This window comes from Lampetra fluviatilis, chromosome 9 (genome assembly GCF_964198595.1).
Source record: "Lampetra fluviatilis chromosome 9, kcLamFluv1.1, whole genome shotgun sequence".
NCBI classification, from domain to species: domain Eukaryota; kingdom Metazoa; phylum Chordata; class Hyperoartia; order Petromyzontiformes; family Petromyzontidae; genus Lampetra; species Lampetra fluviatilis.
Window position 1 is genome coordinate 13890559 of NC_136283.1, and position 19656 is coordinate 13910214.

A 19656-nucleotide genomic window follows, 5' to 3' on the forward strand; every position below is an offset into this window, starting at 1 on the left:
GAAATGCCTAAGTTTACCGCGGGGCCGGGGGCGTGCCCACCTGCAAAATTTAATCTCGCCGAACCCCACGGTCCGAGAGCTAAATCCCCCGGTAGGGAGCGTACGCAGACGGACGGATGGACGGACAGACAAAAAATGAATTATATAGGTTAGATTAATGGGGTTGTGTAAAATAATTTAGACACTAATTACTAAAATGCATACACAAGCCACGTGACCGCGCTGCTGCTAGCTGCGCTGGTCACGTGGCACGTCACGCGCCTCGACCCAGGGCTCCACCCTCCATGGGGGCAGCCCCCCACGCCCCCCGCCCCTCTCCCCCACGCCCCCCGCCCCTCCCCCCCACGCCCCCCGCCCCTCCCCCCCACGCCCTCTGCCCCTCACCCCCACGCCCCCCGCCCCTCTCCCCCACGCCCCCCGCCCCTCCCCCCACGCCTCCGCCCCTCTCCCCCACGCCTCCCGCCCCTCCTCCCCACGCCCCCCGCCCCTCCCCCCACGCCCCCCGCCCCTCCTCCCACGCTCCCGCCCCTCCCCCCCACGCCCCCGCCCCTCTCCCCCACGCCCAGCGCCCCTCCCCCCCACGCCCCCCGCCCCTCTCCCCCACGCCTCCCGCCCCTCCTCCCCACCCCCCCCGCCCCTCCCCCCACGCCCCCCGCCCCTCCTCCCACGCCCCCGCCCCTCCCCCCCACGCCCCCGCCCCTCTCCCCCACGCCCCCCGCCCCTCCCCCCCAAGCCCCCGCCCCTCCCCCCGACGCCCCCGGCCCCTCTCCCCCACGCCCCCGCCCCTCCCCCCACGCCCCCCGCCCCTCCCCCACGCCCTCCGCCCCTCCCCCCACGCCCCCCGCCCCTCCCCCCCACGCCCCCACCCCTCCCCCCACGTCCCCCGCCCCTCCCCCCACGCCCCCCGCCCCTCCCCCCACACCCCCGCCCCTCCCCCCACGCCCCGCCCCTCCCTCCCACTCTCCCCCCACGCCCCCGCCCATCCCTTCCACGCCCCCCGCCCCTCTCCCCCATGCCCCCCGCCCCTCCCTCCCACGCCCCGCCCCTCCCTCCCACTCTCCCCCCACGCCCCCGCCCCTCCCTTCCACGCCCCCCGCCCCTCCCTCCCACGCCCCGCCCCTCCCTCCCACTCTCCCCCCACGCCCCCGCCCCTCCCTTCCACGCCCCCCGCCCCTCTCCCCCATGCCACCCCGCCCCTTCTCGCTTTGTTTTAGTCGTGAACGAGGCATACGCGGGTACTGTACGCGGTGACTCATCCCGACCCATACAAGTTCTAGCAAGCACGTCGCATCCCAAGCAAGACGTCGTATCCCAAGACATTTTTTCTCTCGTAAAAACACGACGTATACCAAATTCGACATATTCCAAAGCGGTCGTATACCGAGGTACCACTGTAGAATACTTGGTGAATAGGCTCTGTGATTCATCTTGGAGGATCCATCATGGTTGGTTCATGCAGACTCAACTGCCAGCTTCCAATCCCGGTTCCAGCACGATTCCCATTGGCTGTGGAAAACGAGGCATCAGGAGCTTTGACGACTCTGTTCACGTTTGAGTCTGAATACTGCGTGTTTTTTGTCTGACAGTTATCCAGCTTGTTACATGCAGTGGTCTCTCAGGCTGGTCACAGTTGGGAAAAAAGTTATTTTCATTTCACTTGGTCAGCCTAGTAAACCTCTCACTTGTGTGCAAAAGTAAATGATGGGCTTCATGTGGGAGTACAGAATATTTTGTATATCGAGCAAAATCTTGTGATTCCCCCCCCCCATCCCTGGTTATACGGCATGTGTGCCATTGCTCTTTAAGGGAATCCAGAATGGAAAATTCCTTCTCTTTGTGTCTGAACGCCAATGAAGCATGAAAAAAAAACGATTTCCATCTCAAATATCTGGCTTTCAAGAGCATTCACGCCATAATTTTTGTTGTACAAACTGAACAGCAGGCGAGAGGAAAACGCCATAACCGAACGGGCACATGCCTCCTTGTGTGTTTTTTTCAGAACTTGACGGTGCTGAACGTCACTCACAATCGTCTGCAGACGGTCAAGATCGGGACCGTCATGCAGCTGCCCCAGCTCCGTTACCTGAACTACTCGAACAACTTCATCCGCACACTCAAAAAGCTGGACTTCCTGTTCGTGCAGAACGTCAGCTTATACGCGATTGACCTGTCCCGTAACCCCCTGCAAACTGTGAGTGGCGAGGAGGCATGCAGCGGTGTGGGGTCGGATCGGCTGTTGGTGGTGGTTTTTTTAGAGGGAAAAATAATTGAAGGCTTCTTGTAAAGCTGCGCAAGCAACCTCGAGGGTTTGCATGTGGGACGACCACTGGAGCTGTCCGTGTGAAAACTGTTATTGGCTGGCGGAAAGATGCCACGTTGATGCAAGTGGTTTCTGTTGGCCAATGTTCTTCATTGCTAGGCCCGTGGTGGCCTTTAGTGCGGCGCTCAACAATACACAAAGGTGAAAACACCCATTATCGTGCTGCCAAACCAAATATTTTAAAACGTGTGGCATCCCTCACACTGATGACTTACCAGTGAAAGTGGCCCGCCTCTGAACATATATGAAGAACACTGGTGGAGGTCAATGTTGCAGTTTTTTGTTTGGCGCCACAGCTAACAGCACGTGACGGGTGCAGAGAGACATTGGCCTTGATGTGAGGAATTATTTAATGGGCCCTAAATTCACGAGCATGATCTTGGCTTACCGATCCTGCTGTTTGAAGCTGAAGCGAGTGGACAGTTGGGGACTAATACTGGACAGGTGCATTCCACTAAACTACAAACTTAATACGAGATGCGGTCAAATTTTTGAAAAGTAGATACAGTATTGACATAAGGCACACCAAACAGAGTATTATTTGTGAACAAGTATACCTCAGAATGAGTATGCACATGTAATCCACTGCTAGAAGAAGGGCCTTGTCATACCGTGAGGGTTATTTGACCTCACCACCCTGGTCAGTGCAGTCTTGCGGAGGTAGGGAGTATAGTACACCAGTTAATTTTTATGCACTGCCCTTTGCTGCCCACAGTTTAGTTTTCCATCCTTTAACGCCTGTTTTATGAATAGTCGAAACCCATCCAAGCTTTATCCAGGCTCAGTACTGCTTTCATTTTGAGATATTGCTAGATTGGGTGCATCCCAGGTGATTTGATCATGGGCAAACTGAGTTGGCTGATTGTTAATGAGCATTGCGCATGTGTCTGTATGTGTGTCTGTATGTGTGTCTGTATGTGTGTCTGTCTGTGTGTCTGTATGTGTGTCTGTCTGTGTGTCTGTATGTGTGTCTGTATGTGTGTCTGTATGTGTGTCTGTATGTGTGTCTGTCTGTGTGTCTGTCTGTGTGTCTGTATGTGTGTCTGTATGTGTGTCTGTCTGTGTGTCTGTATGTGTGTCTGTCTGTGTGTCTATGTGTGTCTGTATGTGTGTCTGTCTGTGTGTCTGTCTGTGTGTCTGTATGTGTGTCTGTCTGTGTGTCTGTCTGTGTGTCTGTATGTGTGTCTGTATGTGTGTCTGTATGTGTGTCTGTATGTGTGCTCAGTTTTATGGGGAACGGTGGCACAATGATGAGTGGACTGCGTTATGAACTCGGTCAGCCGAGTTCGATTCCTGCTCACGACCAATAAGAGTGGCAATGGGCCTCCCATTCGTCGATTCAGCCTCAATTGAGTACCTGGTGTGGTGTGAAGTAAACATCGCCACTAGGGAGACAAAGGGGGTGTGGTGCTGGCCACCCACCCCCTCGTGTACCGTGCCAGCCTTCATAGGTGCTCGCCAACATCACTTGCCCCAAATAGCCCTGTTAAGGCTACACGAGGGGGATCTTTGTCTTTGTCAGTTCGCAGAAGGCTGTTTCAAAGACGTTCTCTTTGACCTGCTGGTGCTGGACTCGACGGCGCTGGGCTCACCCATCACGAAGCTGACCTCGCTGTGCCAGAAGCTCAAGGGGGTGCCCCTCAAAGCGTTGTCGCTGAGGAACGTGCAGCTGCGATCGGTGAAGTCGCAGCCGTTCCAGTACCTCGCCTCGTGTCCTTTCCTCACGAGGCTCGACCTGTCCGACAACGGCCTCACCGACATCGACGACGACGCCTTCACGGGGCTGCAACACCTCGAGGAGCTCGTCTTGGAGAGCAACAACCTCCTCAGACTCTCGGGCAACACGTTCAGGGGCCTGAGCGCACTCAAGTACCTGCACATGGCCAACAGTTCGCGGAGTCTCGGCGCAATCGGAAAAGATACCCTGTCTTCCCTGTCCCAGTCGCCCCTGCTCTACCTGAATCTGTCCCGCTCGGGGATTACGAAAATTTCCAAAGGCGCCTTTCAGTCCACGCCGCTCCTGCAGAGGCTCGACCTCGGGCTGAACAAGCTCAACCAGAGGTTAATGGGTGACGAATTCGCCGGGCTGAGCGCCGTGCTGGACATTTACATGTCGTACAACACGTACGTGATGCTCACGTCGGGTTCGTTCGCGAACACGCCCTCTCTGCGGCGTCTGTGGCTGTCGCGCACGCGTCTCACCAGCCTCGACACGGACCGGTCACCATTCTACGGCCTCGTCAACCTCACCTACCTCGACCTGAGCAACAACAACATGGGCAAGGTGCTCGCAGACACGTTCCGCGGGCTCACCGCGCTGCAGACGCTCAAGCTTGGGCACAACAACCTGGCCCGCCTTTGGAAGCACAACAACCCGCCGGTGCTCTACCTCGACGGGCTCCGGCAGCTGCGCTCGCTGGAGCTGCTGTTCAACGGCTTCGACGAGGTTCCTGCGGCGGCCTTCGCCGGCCTCTCCAACCTTCGCCTGCTCAACATGAACTCCAACAACATGGACAAGTTCCCGCCAGGGGTCTTCAACCCGCTGACGAGCCTCGCCTCGCTCGACCTGCGCAGGAATCTCATCACCGGCGTGCCGGAGGAGGTGTTCGGGGAGGTGTTCGAGCACCTTGACGACCTGTGGTTGGGCACGCGAAACCCGTTCGACTGCACGTGCGACAGCCTCGGCTGGTTCGCCAATTGGCTGCGCAACACCACCGGATCCCCGAGGCGCGCGCACGTCCACGTGCCGGGCGCCGCCACGGAGTACGTCTGCCGGACGCCGCCCAGCTACTTCAACACGTCCGTGCTGGCGTTCGACACCTTGGCGTGCAAGGACCACGCGCCGTTCTTCGTCATGTACGTGGTCAGCCAGTCGGTGCTGCTCTCCGTCGTCGTGGTCGCGCTGTTCGTCCACTTTCAGGGCTGGCGCTTGCAGTACTTCGCCTCGGTGCTAGGGAACCGCGTGCTTGGCTACGAGTCGCTGCCGTCCGTCAACGACGGGGACGGGGAAGAAGACGGCCAGGACGTGGGCGCCGCAAGACGGGCGCAGTACAGGTGCGGTGGTGTCTGCTAGATCTGGGCGGCGTTGGTCGAGGCCGTTTTCAGTGACGTCGGTTGTTGCTTTGTGCGACCTTGAGCGCCCGCTCAGCCAGGACCGCTCTGCGTCACAGACAAGTGGTAGGTCTCGGCTTAGGTTATCCGTACTACAAACGGCTGAGTGGCTCGAAGCTGCAGACGCACATGTATTTTATATATTGGGTAAGGTAGGGCTATTTAACTTTTTAGACCATTGATTGTCACATCCATCCAACCGTCGATGGAAATACGTTCTGCAGTGAGCACCCTAACATCTATAGGTAGCAGTCCAACACTGCTGTCTACTAGAGCTTCATAGCTCATCGGATTTCTCCAGGATAAATAAAGATTCTGATTATGGCTAACACCCACAGCTCTTTGGTATGTTTAAATCCATTTTAAAGTTTTGGATGTGGGAGGATACCAGAGTTCACAAAGAAAACCCACGCACTGGTGGCAATAACACACTCAAATCCGCGCGGATGGGCTCACGGCACTTTTGTGGCACAAAATCAAAGTGAGCTCCGACCCCAAACTCACTTGTCCGCACAGCGCTGGATTCCTAGGCGCGCACCGCCGCCTGCAAGCACGATGATCGGTCGTGCGCGCCCACATTAACCACCCTCTAACGACGTCCTTGATCGTTTTTTTGCGGTGGCGGTGGCGGCGCAGCTACGACGTGTTCGTCATCTGCTCGTGCGAGGACGAGCACTGGACGAGCAGATACCTGGAGCCGCTGGAAGACAACGGGATTAAGCTTTGGCTGGAGGAGCGCGACCTGCCGGGCGGAGAGGTGCGCGCCGAAGCGTACAGCAGCAGCATGCAGCAGAGCCGGCGGGTGCTGGTCGTCGTCACGAGGGCGCTCTTCCGCGACACCTACTACCGCAAGTGAGTCCACGCGCCGCCGCTCCCGGACAGGGGGGAGAGCTGCTTAAAAGCCTCCTCCTTACTGAGGGCCGAATAAAGACTTTCAATAGGACCTCAGGCAGCAAGAAAGACGAAGATCCCCCCCCCCCCACCCCCGTATAGCCTCACAGACTGTTGGGGAAAGTTCTGTTAGCGAGCACCTATGAAGGCTGGCCAACACTACGCCCGGCCGCTTTTGTCTCCCTAGTTCCGATGTTTTACACATGGCACCAGGTACTCATTTGAGGCAGAGTAGACCTAGGGGAGGCCCAGGAACAGTTCGGATAATCGCCAACTGGTTGTTGACTGCGAGCGGGAATATAATTTGGGTCGCCAGGTTTGTAGTGCAGCGCACTAAACGCTACACTGCCGCTCCCCACTTGTTAACACAGGCGTCGGGTCGATGCTGTCCACTGCAGTGACAGAATAAGGGACTGCGTGTGTTGGAAATAGAAACGGTGTTTTGAGAGGTTAGACATATCCCGATCCAGTTCTTGATTTGTGTAGCCAAGATGCTCACAGTGACAAATATTAAATTCTGGGCTGCGGGTTGTAGGTTCCCCAGCCCTATGTTAGGTTCATCCAAGGCCCTTTGGCTATAACCATACTTTTGAGTCTGAACTAAATATAACTTTTTTTATTGTCCCAGGTAAGGCCCACTGAGCTCTACAACTCTTTTTCAGAAGTGACCCGGCAAACAAATGATATCCCAACGAAGTGGCTTATCACGTGGAAATGTATGGCAGCCAAATACTCTAAACGCATGTTTCTACCCAGAGAAAAATCGACGCGACCACGGGGAGAATATGCAAACTCCAAATACACAGGCGTCAGGGTCAGGATCAAACCCACGACCTCCTGTATAGCAGGCGAGGGAGTTAACATCTCACCGCCAAAACCACAGCTGACTTTACACTGCTTGTTCAGCTCTCGTGGGTCAGATTCAAATGAGTGTTTCTCTGCTTAATGGAGCCAGTGGAGGAAATCCCTTATTCCTTTGGTAGGGGTAAATAAATAATATTCATGATAACGTTTTTCGTAAACCCACCTCCACTCAACACTGCCAATCAGTAAGGTTTGTCACGTGAGCAGATTGTGCCAATGAGTTACAACTTCTGCACACCCGGTTGTGTGTTGGAGAGCAAACCCGCAACATTTACCATTGATTGCGACGTTCCGCTGGTGTTTACGACCAGCATCATGACTCCGCCAGAACCTAAATCTGAGTGTAGGAAACTGAATTAAAATTTTCATTTCATGCTTATCAGCTGCTGGAATATAAACTGATGAGTTTTTTTATCAGTACCACCCACATTTATTTGGCTGTCCTCCCTGACTCACTGATAGAAATTCCACATCCCTATGGCAGGGGCTAATCTATTCCGAAGACCAAATTCCAAGATGGAATAGCACTTCATTTGATACGATGACGACTTAACCCCAGATATGTGAATTGATTGATAAAGAAATTACAACTTGGTGGCACTTGCACGGATTAGGCCGACAGCCGGTGGTGCGTCCCGCGCTGCCACCGACAGGTTCGCGGTCGCGCAGGCGCGGAAACGCGCCATCGAGCAGAACCGCGACGACGTCGTGCTGGCGCTGCTGGAGGACTTCCCAGAGTTTGAGCTGTTCCACAAGCTGGGCCTGCGCGCCGCCATGTTCCCGAGCCACTGCGTCCTCCGCTGGCCCCAGGACCCCAAGCGGCTGCCGCTCTTCCTGCAACAGCTGCGCATCGCGCTCGGCAACGCCTGACACCACCCCCCCCACCCCTGGCTTGTTTGTCGTCGGGTAAGCTTGCCAAAGGTACGGCGGTCGAGACCTCGGATGGGTTCGCTTAACCCCTTTTTTACCGTTCCGATGATGTACGTGCGTGTACGTCATTCGTTTTTGAAGTCTCCCCAGGTTAAGAAAGACCTGACTTAGGGAAATCCGACTTTACGGAACTGCTCCCATAAATCATGTTAAAAAAAAAAATATGCGGAAATGTTTGCGTTAGTTACACGAGTTCAAATAGTGCAAGTCGGTGAGTTTGCGGATGGACCTCACCGCGCTGCACCAAAACGCCGCCTTCACTGAACCCGAGCTTCAAGAGGATTAAGGTAAATGGATTTTTAGCATCGCGTAATTCTTTTCCTTTTGTAGCATTACTGTACAGTATGTACTGTGTATGTGTATCCGTGTGTTTGTGTGTGTATGTGAAGTCTCGGCCTAGATGAATGCACTGTAAACATCCGGAAGCGACTGCTTTCTGTTAATATTAAAATGAACAATTGGGTACAGTATATGTTCCATTAGTTTAATGGGTAGTCTTAGGGTAGATAATCGATTAAATGAAAGTTCAGAGCGTATGTACAGCGATACATGTAGCGATAGAAAATGGATGACAATGTGATACAGTGCTGAGAGAAAATGGTAGGAGAGGCACAACTATTTCCGGCTTGGGGATTTTTTCTTGATTTTGGGGGAAAATTGGTCAGTTTTCCGACATACGGAAAAATCGGGTTATGGATATTTCTCAGGAACCTAACCCTTCCGTAATCCGGGGACTGCCTGTACATGCATATCATCGGAACGGTAATCGGAAGAAAATAAAATAACTTTTTTGATACCGAAGCTTCCACAAGGCCATGCGGGAGGGCGTGCGGCACAGTTTGGTGCCAGGTATCTCTCCGGTGAGTACAATATCTTTGAAACACGATGCTACGCATCTCTAAAATTAACGGCAAGCCGCTTGCGCGTTCCGAGATTTGACGGAGAACGGGACCCCCACCCTGCAACTTGGGAACGTCTCCGAACGGGAAAGGGTTAACCAGAGCAACGGAGGTTCAGAATCGGACGTCTTGAGATGACCGACACTGGCCCACTGGGTAGCGGATTCGCTTTCCCAGTGCTTGGTGTTGTTATTATCTTAGCGGCGGGACAAAGTTCCGCGTTTTCATGGCTCCGATGCTTCCCCTACTCACTGCGGAGCTGGTATGCGGACACTAAGGGTGCCACGATTGTTACCAAGTCTTTTCACGCAATCTCGGGGTACTTATTGGGATGACTGTGTCTAACCGCAGGCTGCTGCAGGGAACTAAGATGGGGCTTGTTACTTGCGTGATTACGCAATGCCAACCTATGGCACTTTGGCATATGTCACTCGCTTCCCCTTGGCTGACCACGCCAACCGGGCTCTCCGAGCTAGAGAACCTCGTGGGAGGCCAAGAACTCGGCCCCACAGGCCTCACGGCTGCCTCAGGTCAACTGCTACAGTCGAGACTCGCGGGGGGATAGGAAGGGGGCTCGCTTGGCAAACTTTTCCAGTAGGAACCCCCCCCCTCCCTCCCCCCCACACCAGGCGGTGGACATTGCATACTCTCCGCATGCTCCCCTCTACCACCCCGAAGTCCCCTTACCCTGGATCCACTGATCTCGCTTGACCCGTTCGTACAGCTCCGTATGTGGTCACACAGCTGTCCACGTTGCTGTTATGAAGTCCGTTTACACGAGGGGATTTCAATGGGGGTGGCTGCCCCTGTCATACCCCCCCCCCATGCCTCATCCCTAATCTGAATTTGTACAGCTTCAGCAGCAACGTTTCGGTAATAAGTTTTAGCAACGGCACTAGTGATAATTAAGGAATATTTTAGTGGTTTTGTAAAAGAAAAAAGTTTTTTTTTAATTGTCATGGTCAGTCAGTCACATCGCAGTCTTCAGTCTTGGGCAATGTCCCGAACTTCTGTTACAGTGGTCCACAAAATTAAAACTAAAATGAAGATCTAACGTGGACTGATAATCCATCGATGCCTTGCTGATCTCAAGGAGCATAAACCAGCACGTGAACTCCGGCCATTCTCGCAATGCCTTTTGGCTAGCCATCAAACAAAGAGCTGCTTTCAGGATGCGGTTATGCAGCCGTCTGGAGCGCTCTTACGATATTAGTAAGCCACTTTTAAATCTAGATTGAAAACTAATTTCTTTAGAACTGATTTTTGTGTTTCGTTTGTCCGTCCTCGCACCTCCGATGAGCACGGTTGGCTACGTACTGTGCGAAAGAAGTTCAACATATATCCAGTGGACCGTTTACTCTACTTCCCGGACTCCACGTTGGCTGCAGTGCTTGTATTAATGCATATTGCAGTTGGCTTTGTAGGTCTTGATAAACAAATAACATTCTCCAGTCTTCTGTTTATTTTCACTTTCTCACGGAGGATTTTCACTTTCCCACGGAGGGTTTTCATTTTCGTACGCTTATGCACTTCGGGTTTATTGTTTGTTAATAAGCGAGTAATAAGAACGCGGAGAAAATAAACGTTTTACCAAAACGCAAGGGGCTGTCTTTATTGACCACAAATCGAACATGAAAACACTCGAAGTCCGTCCGGGCTACGGAACAGCGACCCCCTCCCCCCCACATACAAGTCCGACGAACAGAACAGGGCCGGTCGGTCGCGTGGAATCTTAGCGCGCGCTACCAGCAAATGCCCACACACCATATTCACCGCGTGGGGCCCACACTCTACGACGGGTGGCTTTGGCGAGCGGCGCTCTGAGCACCCGAAACTGAGAAGTATAAACAAATGAGGAGAGCCCTACCAAAGTGTCAAGAGGTGGGGGTGAGAGAGGTAGGGTTAGGATTGAGGGCAAGTGGGAGGAGTTCTATCATTTATTTAACCAGGTAAGGCCCACTGAGCTATGTAGCTCTTTTTCAGAAGTGACCTCATCGCAAATGATAGCTCAACGAAGTGGCTTATAATGTGGAAATTTATAGCAGCCAAATATTCTAAACGCACATTTCTAAATGTGGAGGGAAGCAGAGGAGCTGGATAAGAATCCACGCGACCATGGGGAGAGAGACACCGCAAACTCCAAATATACAGCAGGCGTCAGGGTCGGGATCGAACTCATGGCCTCCTGTACACTAGGCGAGGGAGTTAATATCGCATCACCATGTCGAGCTGGTTAGCGTTTGGTTGGCCAAACGCTGGTTTGCTCCAATACCAAAATGCACGCCGCTCCCCCACTGCTCCGTGTGACTTAAGGTTTTCAAACACTTATTCAGTATTTGGTGCTGACAGCGCTGTTACAAATGCCGCCACAAGTAACTTCATTGGTTGGCTTCCCGCGAGACAGAAACGGCAAGCGGTAGGGCGGCAGATTCATCACGACGAGCCTTTTTGCGCGTTTTAAAACATAGACCCAATCACAACTTGAGTTTCTCTTACTGCTGGTCGTATAAAAAAGTTCACATGCGGTTTCAAATTCATTCAATTCTATTCTTGTATAGAATTGCTCAGTTGAGGAGTAATTTGTTCACTAACTTTAGCTGTGTACGCTCGAGTTACTTTGAAGTCGGGCATGATTGTTTGCAAGTCAAGGAGGAGCTGGGTCATGCCAAAACCACCACAGTAAGGCACAAAAGGTCATGGCTGATCTTCCAGCATGCTATTTTCATCCCTATCACTAAATCGTGTAACCATCGCGTGTTTCCTATCAATTCCCTTTGTAAAACGTTTGCCGACGAGGAACACTCGCGTCTTTGCCTTTAAACACAAAACTTATTCCAAACGGACGTTGAAAGTGGCTCCTGTGAAAACAAAAATTGTACCGGGAAAAAAAACCCCACAAACGAGGCAAATGCATATTTATAATCCTGTTAGTAGCACCAGGCATTTGCACGAACACAAAAGATTAGAGAAATGAACTGGCAAGCGTCGAGGGCCCCAGCTTTGGTACAGCCGAGCTCCAGCAAGCGATTTTGGAAAATAAATGCCAGCTCAGCCAGAGAAATACAATTATTGACAAAGACATGAATTTGCAGCATAATAAAAAACAACAGACTGTCATGCTAATGTAAAAAAAACTATATAAACGTGCACTTGGGTTAGGGAGAGCATTAATACTTTCATCTGTGATGTATTTGTGATGCATTTACATCACCTTGATTTAATGAAGCCATGCAGCCTGTAACCCACACGTTCAATACAATCACTTTGTTCATTGCTTTGTTCTCTAAACAGAAAAAATCAATGATTCAAACCCTTGCCAGGGTTGTCAAGAGTTAACTTTGGCGTCGGCAAAAGTTGTCAAAATCAACAACCAATTAAAAAGCGGTCGGAGGGGTGTTTGGAGTATGCGGTGATCGAGAGGCGGGGGGGCTAGACAGAGGGACAGCGAGTCCATGGAGCCACGCACTTTGAACATCGCTCGGCTTGTGCGACTTTTCGTCGCGCTTGGGCGTGGCCAGACGCGAGAAGCTTAAAGAGCAGCGAGGCCTGGGACAGGCGAGCCCCACGGTGCCCCGCACGCTCCCCTGACTTACCCCATCGAGCTCCTCACCGTTATTTTCGTCTGGGCATGAGTTACGATCTTAATTCAAAGGCGGCCCTTAGTGCGTCCGTGGACCACCGGTTGCCCTCTCTCTGGCGGGTGGACGCAGCGGCGGGGACGTGGGGGGGGGGGGTTCGGGACGCTGGGCGGCTCCCGCTCGCGGCAGAGGCCTGGAGTGCGTTGCCGGCTCGCCGCGGCGACGGGTAAAAGGACCGGCGGGTGAAAGAAGGCCGTGAAGGAAGCGAAGCAAGAGGGACAGCAGCAGCGGAAGAGGCGGGGAGAAGAAGCCTTCAAGCTCGTCACGCCGTCTCTGTCATGCCGCACTTTCTCCGGAACTCCTGGCCTCTCTCGTGAATCCACTTGTTGGACACTGTTGGGACGAGCAGGCCGGTGGTGGGGTTCACAAGCACATACACAGATATAAATCACACACGCGTAAAGTATAAAATAGTCGAGTAAAGCGTGAGATAGTCGATTAAAAAACTATGATTTCACAAATGGCCATCGCGCTTCGGTAGCTACAATGGTCGTGTGTCGCCGAACACTGCACCGTGGTGAAACGTGCCACGGATGGTACAACAGTGACACCACAGGAGCCAGGTATAATACCGTGTAAGGCCAAACATTCGTTACGTATCAAGGCCTATGTTAGCACAGGCGGTCTGCGGTTTACGACGGTCTGATTTATGACGGTTCTGTATTTACGACGTTCATATAATGCCACCGTAGATTGATTTATGATGCAGAAACTTGATTTTAGAACTCCGAACACATTTGAACAGAGTAAGTCTGGTTTTCCGATGGGACTTGGCGTGGAGCTTTTGTTATTCCCGAGTGTTTTTGTGGAATTTTACCAAATAAACCATGTTAAATACGGCTGATAAAAGGAAAACGCATATCTGGCAAGTGATGTTTCTACTGTTTCTACGGTTTCTATGGTCTATGGGTAAATATGGTTCGATTTACGACGGGGTATCCAGGAACATATTGTGTCGTAATAGTGGGGTCTGCCTGTATAAGGTATAGTGTGTCAGAGCATACAGAGCCACGGATACACAGTTGGGTGTGGATATATACAGTTACCGTTAGATTTAACTCACCATTTGTAGATTTAACTCTGACCAAAGGTGGTTTGTCACTGAACATTTTGGTTGGCCACTGACCGTGCAAGAGGCCTCGGTATGTATGTACAGCTCAGGGCTGTGTGAAGTTGAAGGCTTCTGTTGTTCACCGCACCGCAACACAAATTCTACCCGAGCAGCGGTGTCGGGTTCGACCAAATGTCGCAAGTGGACTGGCTGCATATCTCTGCGGCAGGCGACAGCCCCACCGAAATCGAAGTGGCAGCGAAACAGCTGTGGAACGTGTATGTATGTATGTTGAACTTATTTCGCACCGTACGTAGCAACCGTGCTAATCGGAGGTGATAACCAAAAATGGTCAGTGAGGTTCACGTGTTTCAGTGTTAGCCACTGCGTGGAAATGGGCAATGCCATTTTACGTTTAGTTTGCCGGGTTTTGGGATAAAAAGAATTGGGCAAAGACGTTGTCAAAACTTGGTCTACCTGTGAATTACTTAAAAAGGTTCACTCCACAGCTTAAGGTGCACCTTGACAACAACACTCGGCCACGCAAGAGAATCTCTTCGTCGAGAGCGGTTGGCGGTTCTTGGCCAAAGGTTGCAGGCGGCATCGAAGTGCGTCTCAGGTTTCCCAGTCTCGGGCGATAGCGCATGCAGGGTGGACTAACTGACCCGTGGAACGCAAAGGCAGCGTGTGGGGGGGTTACGGTGACCGCGGCTGCTGCACCGGTGCTGGGCAGCTCTCCCGAGGGGCTGTAGGGGCTGTAGAGGCTGTAGGGGCTGTAGAGGCTGTAGGGGCTGTAGGGGCTGTAGGGGCTGTAGGGGCTGTAGAGGCTGTAGGGGCTGTAGGGGCTGTAGGGGCTGTAGGGGCTGTAGAGGCTGTAGGGGCTGTAGGGGCTGTAGAGGCTGTAGGGGCTGTAGAGGCTGTAGGGGCTGTAGGGGCTGTAGGAGCTGTAGGGGCTGTAGAGGCTGTAGGGGCTGTAGGGGCTGTAGGGACTGTAGGGGCTGTAGAGGCTGTAGGGGCTGTTGGGGCTGTAGGGGCTGTAGGGGCTGTAGGGGCTGTAGGGGCTGTAGGGGCTGTAGGGGCTGTAGAGGCTGTAGGGGCTGTAGGGGCTGTAGGGGCTGTAGAGGCTGTAGGGGCTGTAGGGGATGTAGAGGCTGTCGGGGCTGTAGGGGCTGTAGGAGCTGTAGGGGCTGTAGGGGCTGTAGAGGCTGTAGGGGCTGTAGGGGCTGTAGGGGCTGTAAGTGCTCGCAACGAAAACCGCTGCCAGCACATTCCAGCCTCTGGGTCTCTATGCGAGTCTGTGTAGACTTACACAGCACGGTTGGCTACGTAGGGTGCAAAAGAAGTTCAACATACGTACGTAAGTGTATGGGGTGTCTGTGCGAGACTTATGGGTCTGTACATGCATCTGCAAGTGTTTGTGTGTGACTCTACGGGCCTCTGCGTGCGAGTCTTTGGTCATCATGTGCAACTATGGGTCTCTCTGCATCTCGGCGAATCCAAGACAAAGCATTGTCACAAGCGAATGGAAAATCCGAGGCGGACTGTTGCCTCGTCAACCCGGAGCCATAAATCGCCACTGTTTGAGCGAGTCACGGGGACTGCGTCGCGTGCGAGCGGTGGATGAGCGAGGGTGAGCGAGGGTGAGCATGCGAGACCAAGCGACTCACCCCACTTGTTGCCCACGAGCACGGGGCAGGCGGCGTGCCGCGTGCTGTAGTCGCCCTCTCCGCTCGCAAACAGGTTGTACCAGAACACGGCGGTGCCCTGGGGGGAAGCAGAGCGTGCAGGTATGATCGCTTTAGCCCGACGTCGCGTTATTTTTAAGGGGCCACGGCAAAGTCTGAACGACGCGAGCTGTCAAAAAATTCGGCTTTCTCCATCTCATCCGTACAATTCTTGCTGCGTCAGAGCACAGCCCATCCACTCGTCGATGACCTCGCCACGCGAGGGTTACTTGGCCATACTTTGCCACGCTGCTCAGTGCACGTTGATAAAGGCGGAGAGCACAGATGGAGCGGAGTACAACAGCGGGTATTGCTGCGCTGCCATCTGTAAGCCCACCACGTAGCCCCCGCATGGCGGTTGCCAATCCGAGTGATGGCCCAGGCTCAGACCTGCTTAGCTCCCAAGATGCTGATGAGGTTGCACCTCGGGCGATGGGGTCATGGGCTCGATACAGTTTAGGGCCCCCTAATCGGGGCACGGTCAGTGCGAGGTGAGCGGTGCTATTGACAGGAGTGACAGGGGGGTGGGAGAGCGTAAATAGCCGATGCCAGGGGCCCCCCTGATAAGGGCGCCACGGTGGCGAGATGTTAACTACCTCGCCTGGTATACAGGAGGTTGTGGGTTCAATCTCGACCCTGACGCCTGCTGTATATTTGTAGTTTGCGGTGTCTCTCCTCGGGTTGCGTGGATTTTTCTCCGGGTCATCCGCTTCCCTCCACATTTAGAAATATGCATTCGGGGGTATTTTGGCTGCTATAAATTTACACGTGATCGGCCACTTCGTTGAGCTATCATTTGTGGCCAGGTCACTTCTGAAAAAGAACTGTATTGCTCAGTGGGCCTTACCTGGTAAAATAAAAAGTTTATATTCTTTGGGTCTTTCGGCAAAGTCACGTAGATAGGTTCAAAGAAAATAACAAAAAACGACGGCGTTTCGATCGCTTGTGTTGCGACCGCTTGTGTTGCGATCGAAACGTCGTAGTTTTTTGTTATTTTCTTTGAAACTATCTACGTGACTTTACCGAAAGACCCAAAGTATATGAATTCCTGCAGTCACGAAAGCTTTAAGTAAAACAATAGTTTAGTTTTAGTTCAGTCATATGGGACGCATCCATGCAGCCACTCCGGTCAGCCAAGAGAGGGAGCCTTTCAGTCACCCCACACTTGTAGGCATGCGCCATTATTAATTCCCAGCATGCATCGCTTCTGACATTCATTTGTTCGTTAGTTTCATTTCCCATTGTCCATACTTGTTATCCATATTGGCCGAGCAAGTATTTCACCAAACAACTGAAGGTAACTGTCCACTCGTTTTTGTATCATTTGTTGTAACTTTCTGACCCGCCCCCCTATTGGACATCTGTGAAAAAGAGCTTCACAGCTCATCGGATTTCTCCGAGATAAATAAAGATTCCGATCATTGTGATTTCTGTCCCAATCTAAGTGACTTGGAACGAACGAATGACACGTCATGTATGTATGTGTGTGTGTCGAACTCCTTTTGCACCGTACGTAGTCAACCGTGCTAATGGGAGGTACGATCACGAGCTGTACACAGAGCCACGTTTACCTTCTTGGGCATAACCGAGGCACCCACTTCAGGGAAGACGGTCGCTCCACCTGATGGCACGTCGCTCATCTGTGGTAGGGTGGTGGGAAAGGAGGGGGGGCAGGATGGTGGGGGGGGGGTATGCGGGAGGAGGAGAGGAGGTGACGTGGGTGGGAGATGCGCGGGCGTGAGTATGTACGTTGAACGTCTCTCACACCGTACATAGCCAGCCATGCTAATCGGAGGTGCGGGGGAAAGGACAACAAACTAAACACAGTTCCACAGAAATTAGTTTTAAAGCTTAATAAAGTGCATAGCTCCAATGGCTTCTTAATATCGGAAGGAAGAGCATTCCAGACGGCCGCAGAAGCGCATCTGAAAGCGCTCGACGCGGTGAGCGTCTTTATTCGATGGCTGCTGCGAGGATGACCGGAGAATATTCGATCAACTAAGTTTCGGTCTGGCGAACTTAGGATTCATCACTTTAAACAGAAAGCCAAACGTGACGTAGAATAAGACGCGAACACACCGAGAAACGGAATATCTTACGTAGAAGAGCCATGTCGCGATGCGGTTTCCTGTGCCCAGGCGTTCGAACGCGTCTGGCTCCTCTTTCTGTGAGAAACACGACACGGGGGTTAGTGAACACAAACCAGTTGGCACCTCCCCGCTTCTTTACTTTTAATTCCATTTTTTTTTGTCTACTTCACATGCCTGCACTGTACAAGTAGGTGAAGTCGTTGCAATTTGATTATTATGCTCGTGAACTCAAATTGAACAAAGTCAAAAATAATTCTCACAATGCCACATTACAAGCAAACGGGTTTCGAATAACTAAAGTTTGTTTAAAAAGCGGAAAGAAATTGCTGCTCAGCGCAAGTAAAGCCAAAACATTGCGACCGTAAAGCTTTACAAGCGGCGTGTGTGCGCGTTTGTGGAGTAGAGTGTGCATGCATGGAGCGGCATGTGTGTGGAGTGGCAATGTGTGTGGAGTGTGTGTGTGGAGCAGCGTGTGTGTGTAGCGAGCGGCTAACTGCCGGGCCACCCTCCGCAAGCTTCACGGTTTAACCCCCAGCTGCGTTCACCTGGCATCGTCTACAACTGCCAGAGCGTGCAGTCTGCCCCTTTAAAGACATCAAAATCCATTTTGCTTACGGTTTTTTATCGACACCCCAGCCCAAATTCACGTCCGGCAAATGTTGAATATACATAATAGACGGAAATGATATCAATCTAGATTTGAAATGATATCTCCAATGGCTCTCCGTCAGTGGGGGCCGTGGGCACACGTGAAAGCGTGGATTGTGGCATCGTCGGGAGGACATCAATCCCCCTCTCTGCTCGTCGTTCGGATGGCTGTTCCAGGCAACTCGGCTCGGATGCAGAGTTAGCATGCCGACAGAACCTTCTCTCATCAAAGCAAGTCGGCTTTGCCAGCTGGCAGCAAAGGGGGACATTCATTCCGGACCCGAAAACGAATGTCACGCCCTATCCGCAAAGCAAACGGCGGCTTTAACGACGGGCGGCATCGGCGAAGTGGCTCTATCGCTGGCGCATTAATGCCGTCTTTCCTCCTCCGCGGACACGGACGCGTCGGCCCGTCGACGCGTCGCGACGTCAAATCGCTGCAGCGCGGCGAACGAGGCCACGCGCCCCCCCTCCCATCCGCGTTGCGAGGACGGATTAATGAGCATTAACGAACGCCGTCGTTGAATGCTGAATAGGCCACTTGAAGCGGGGTCCCGAGGGGTCCCTACCCCCCCCCCCTCCCGTATACTCACCGTCACAAAATCAAAGTGGGGTTCATACTGTCCCCCCAACCCATAGTTAGCCACCTGCAGACAGACGAGACAAACACACGCAGACAGACACGCGCACGCACGCGCGGACGCACGCGCAGACAGACAGGCGGACGGACGGACGGACACGCACGGGGGCGGGCGGACAAACGGATGTAACGGACGATGGGCCGAACCGGACGTCACTTACCCTGGCGAAATCAAAGTGCGGTTCGTACTGGCCGCCCATGCCGTAATTTGCCACCTGTCAGGAGACGACACGGACAAAGCTCTCGCCATCGGGGTCCCTGCGCGCTCGACGCCGCGGGCAGCCGCGTCAAGAACCCGGCACACATTTGTACAGGCTGCGTGTGCGTGCGTGCGCGTGCACAGACACGTGTTCGTGTGTGCGCGTGCAGATTTAAAAAATACTGCACGGTGATTATCCAACTGTTAATTCTAGATTTGAAGCTTTCGTGACTGCATGGAATCATATTAGTAGGTTTTTTCGGTAAAGTCACGTCACAGCCGAATTAGCTGCATCACTTGATGCAGCTAATTCGGCTGTGACGGTCCCACCTGATGACGGAGACTTGTGTTGCCTCCGAAACGTCGTGATTTTAGTTTTATTTTATTTTCATTAATTTTGATGTTTTACCTACGTGACTTTACCGAAAAAACCTAAGAATATTATCCAACTGATCTCTCCGGGATAAAGATACCGAGTCTGTACGGCGGAGCGGCGCAGGAGCAGCGCTCGAAATTCGGCTACGCGAGATCGATTTCCGACCACGGCGAACACCGGTGGCGAGCAATGTCCGAAGCGGTTCGTGCCCCCCCCCTCCCTCACTTCACCCAATCCCCACTGACCGGCGTGGTAAAGTACAGCTCGCATGAGGA

The 19656-nt window shown here is 53.0% G+C and overlaps 2 protein-coding genes across 10 annotated transcripts in view; one reads left to right on the plus strand and one right to left on the minus strand.

Moving 5' to 3' along the window:
* The window catches only part of LOC144934233 (toll-like receptor 3), a 41527-nt gene that overhangs the window by 16987 nt on the left and 4884 nt on the right, over positions 1–19656 (plus strand). For 3 of the 4 annotated variants that reach the window (XM_078859856.1, XM_078859855.1, XM_078859858.1), the window contains exons 4-7: positions 2000–2191; positions 3843–5374; positions 6068–6283; positions 7840–10613. In XM_078859856.1, the coding sequence (XP_078715982.1) occupies positions 2000–2191; positions 3843–5374; positions 6068–6283; positions 7840–8056 (2157 nt within the window). In that variant the 3' untranslated portion in view covers positions 8057–10613. Of the gene's footprint in view, positions 1–1999; positions 2192–3842; positions 5375–6067; positions 6284–7839; positions 10614–19656 lie in introns of those variants that run through there. The other variant, XM_078859857.1, reaches the window with a different exon arrangement.
* P4HA1 (prolyl 4-hydroxylase subunit alpha 1) overlaps positions 10597–19656 on the minus strand; it is a 38612-nt gene continuing 29552 nt past the window's right edge. For 5 of the 6 annotated variants that reach the window (XM_078859866.1, XM_078859864.1, XM_078859865.1 and 2 more), the window contains 5 exons: positions 18968–19021; positions 17528–17593; positions 17000–17068; positions 15372–15468; positions 10597–12986 (listed from right to left, as the gene is read on the minus strand). In XM_078859866.1, coding sequence (XP_078715992.1) covers positions 12916–12986; positions 15372–15468; positions 17000–17068; positions 17528–17593; positions 18968–19021 — 357 coding nt within the window. In that variant the 3' untranslated portion in view covers positions 10597–12915. Of the gene's footprint in view, positions 12987–15371; positions 15469–16999; positions 17069–17527; positions 17594–18759; positions 18814–18967; positions 19022–19656 lie in introns of all 6 variants that reach the window. The other variant, XM_078859868.1, reaches the window with a different exon arrangement.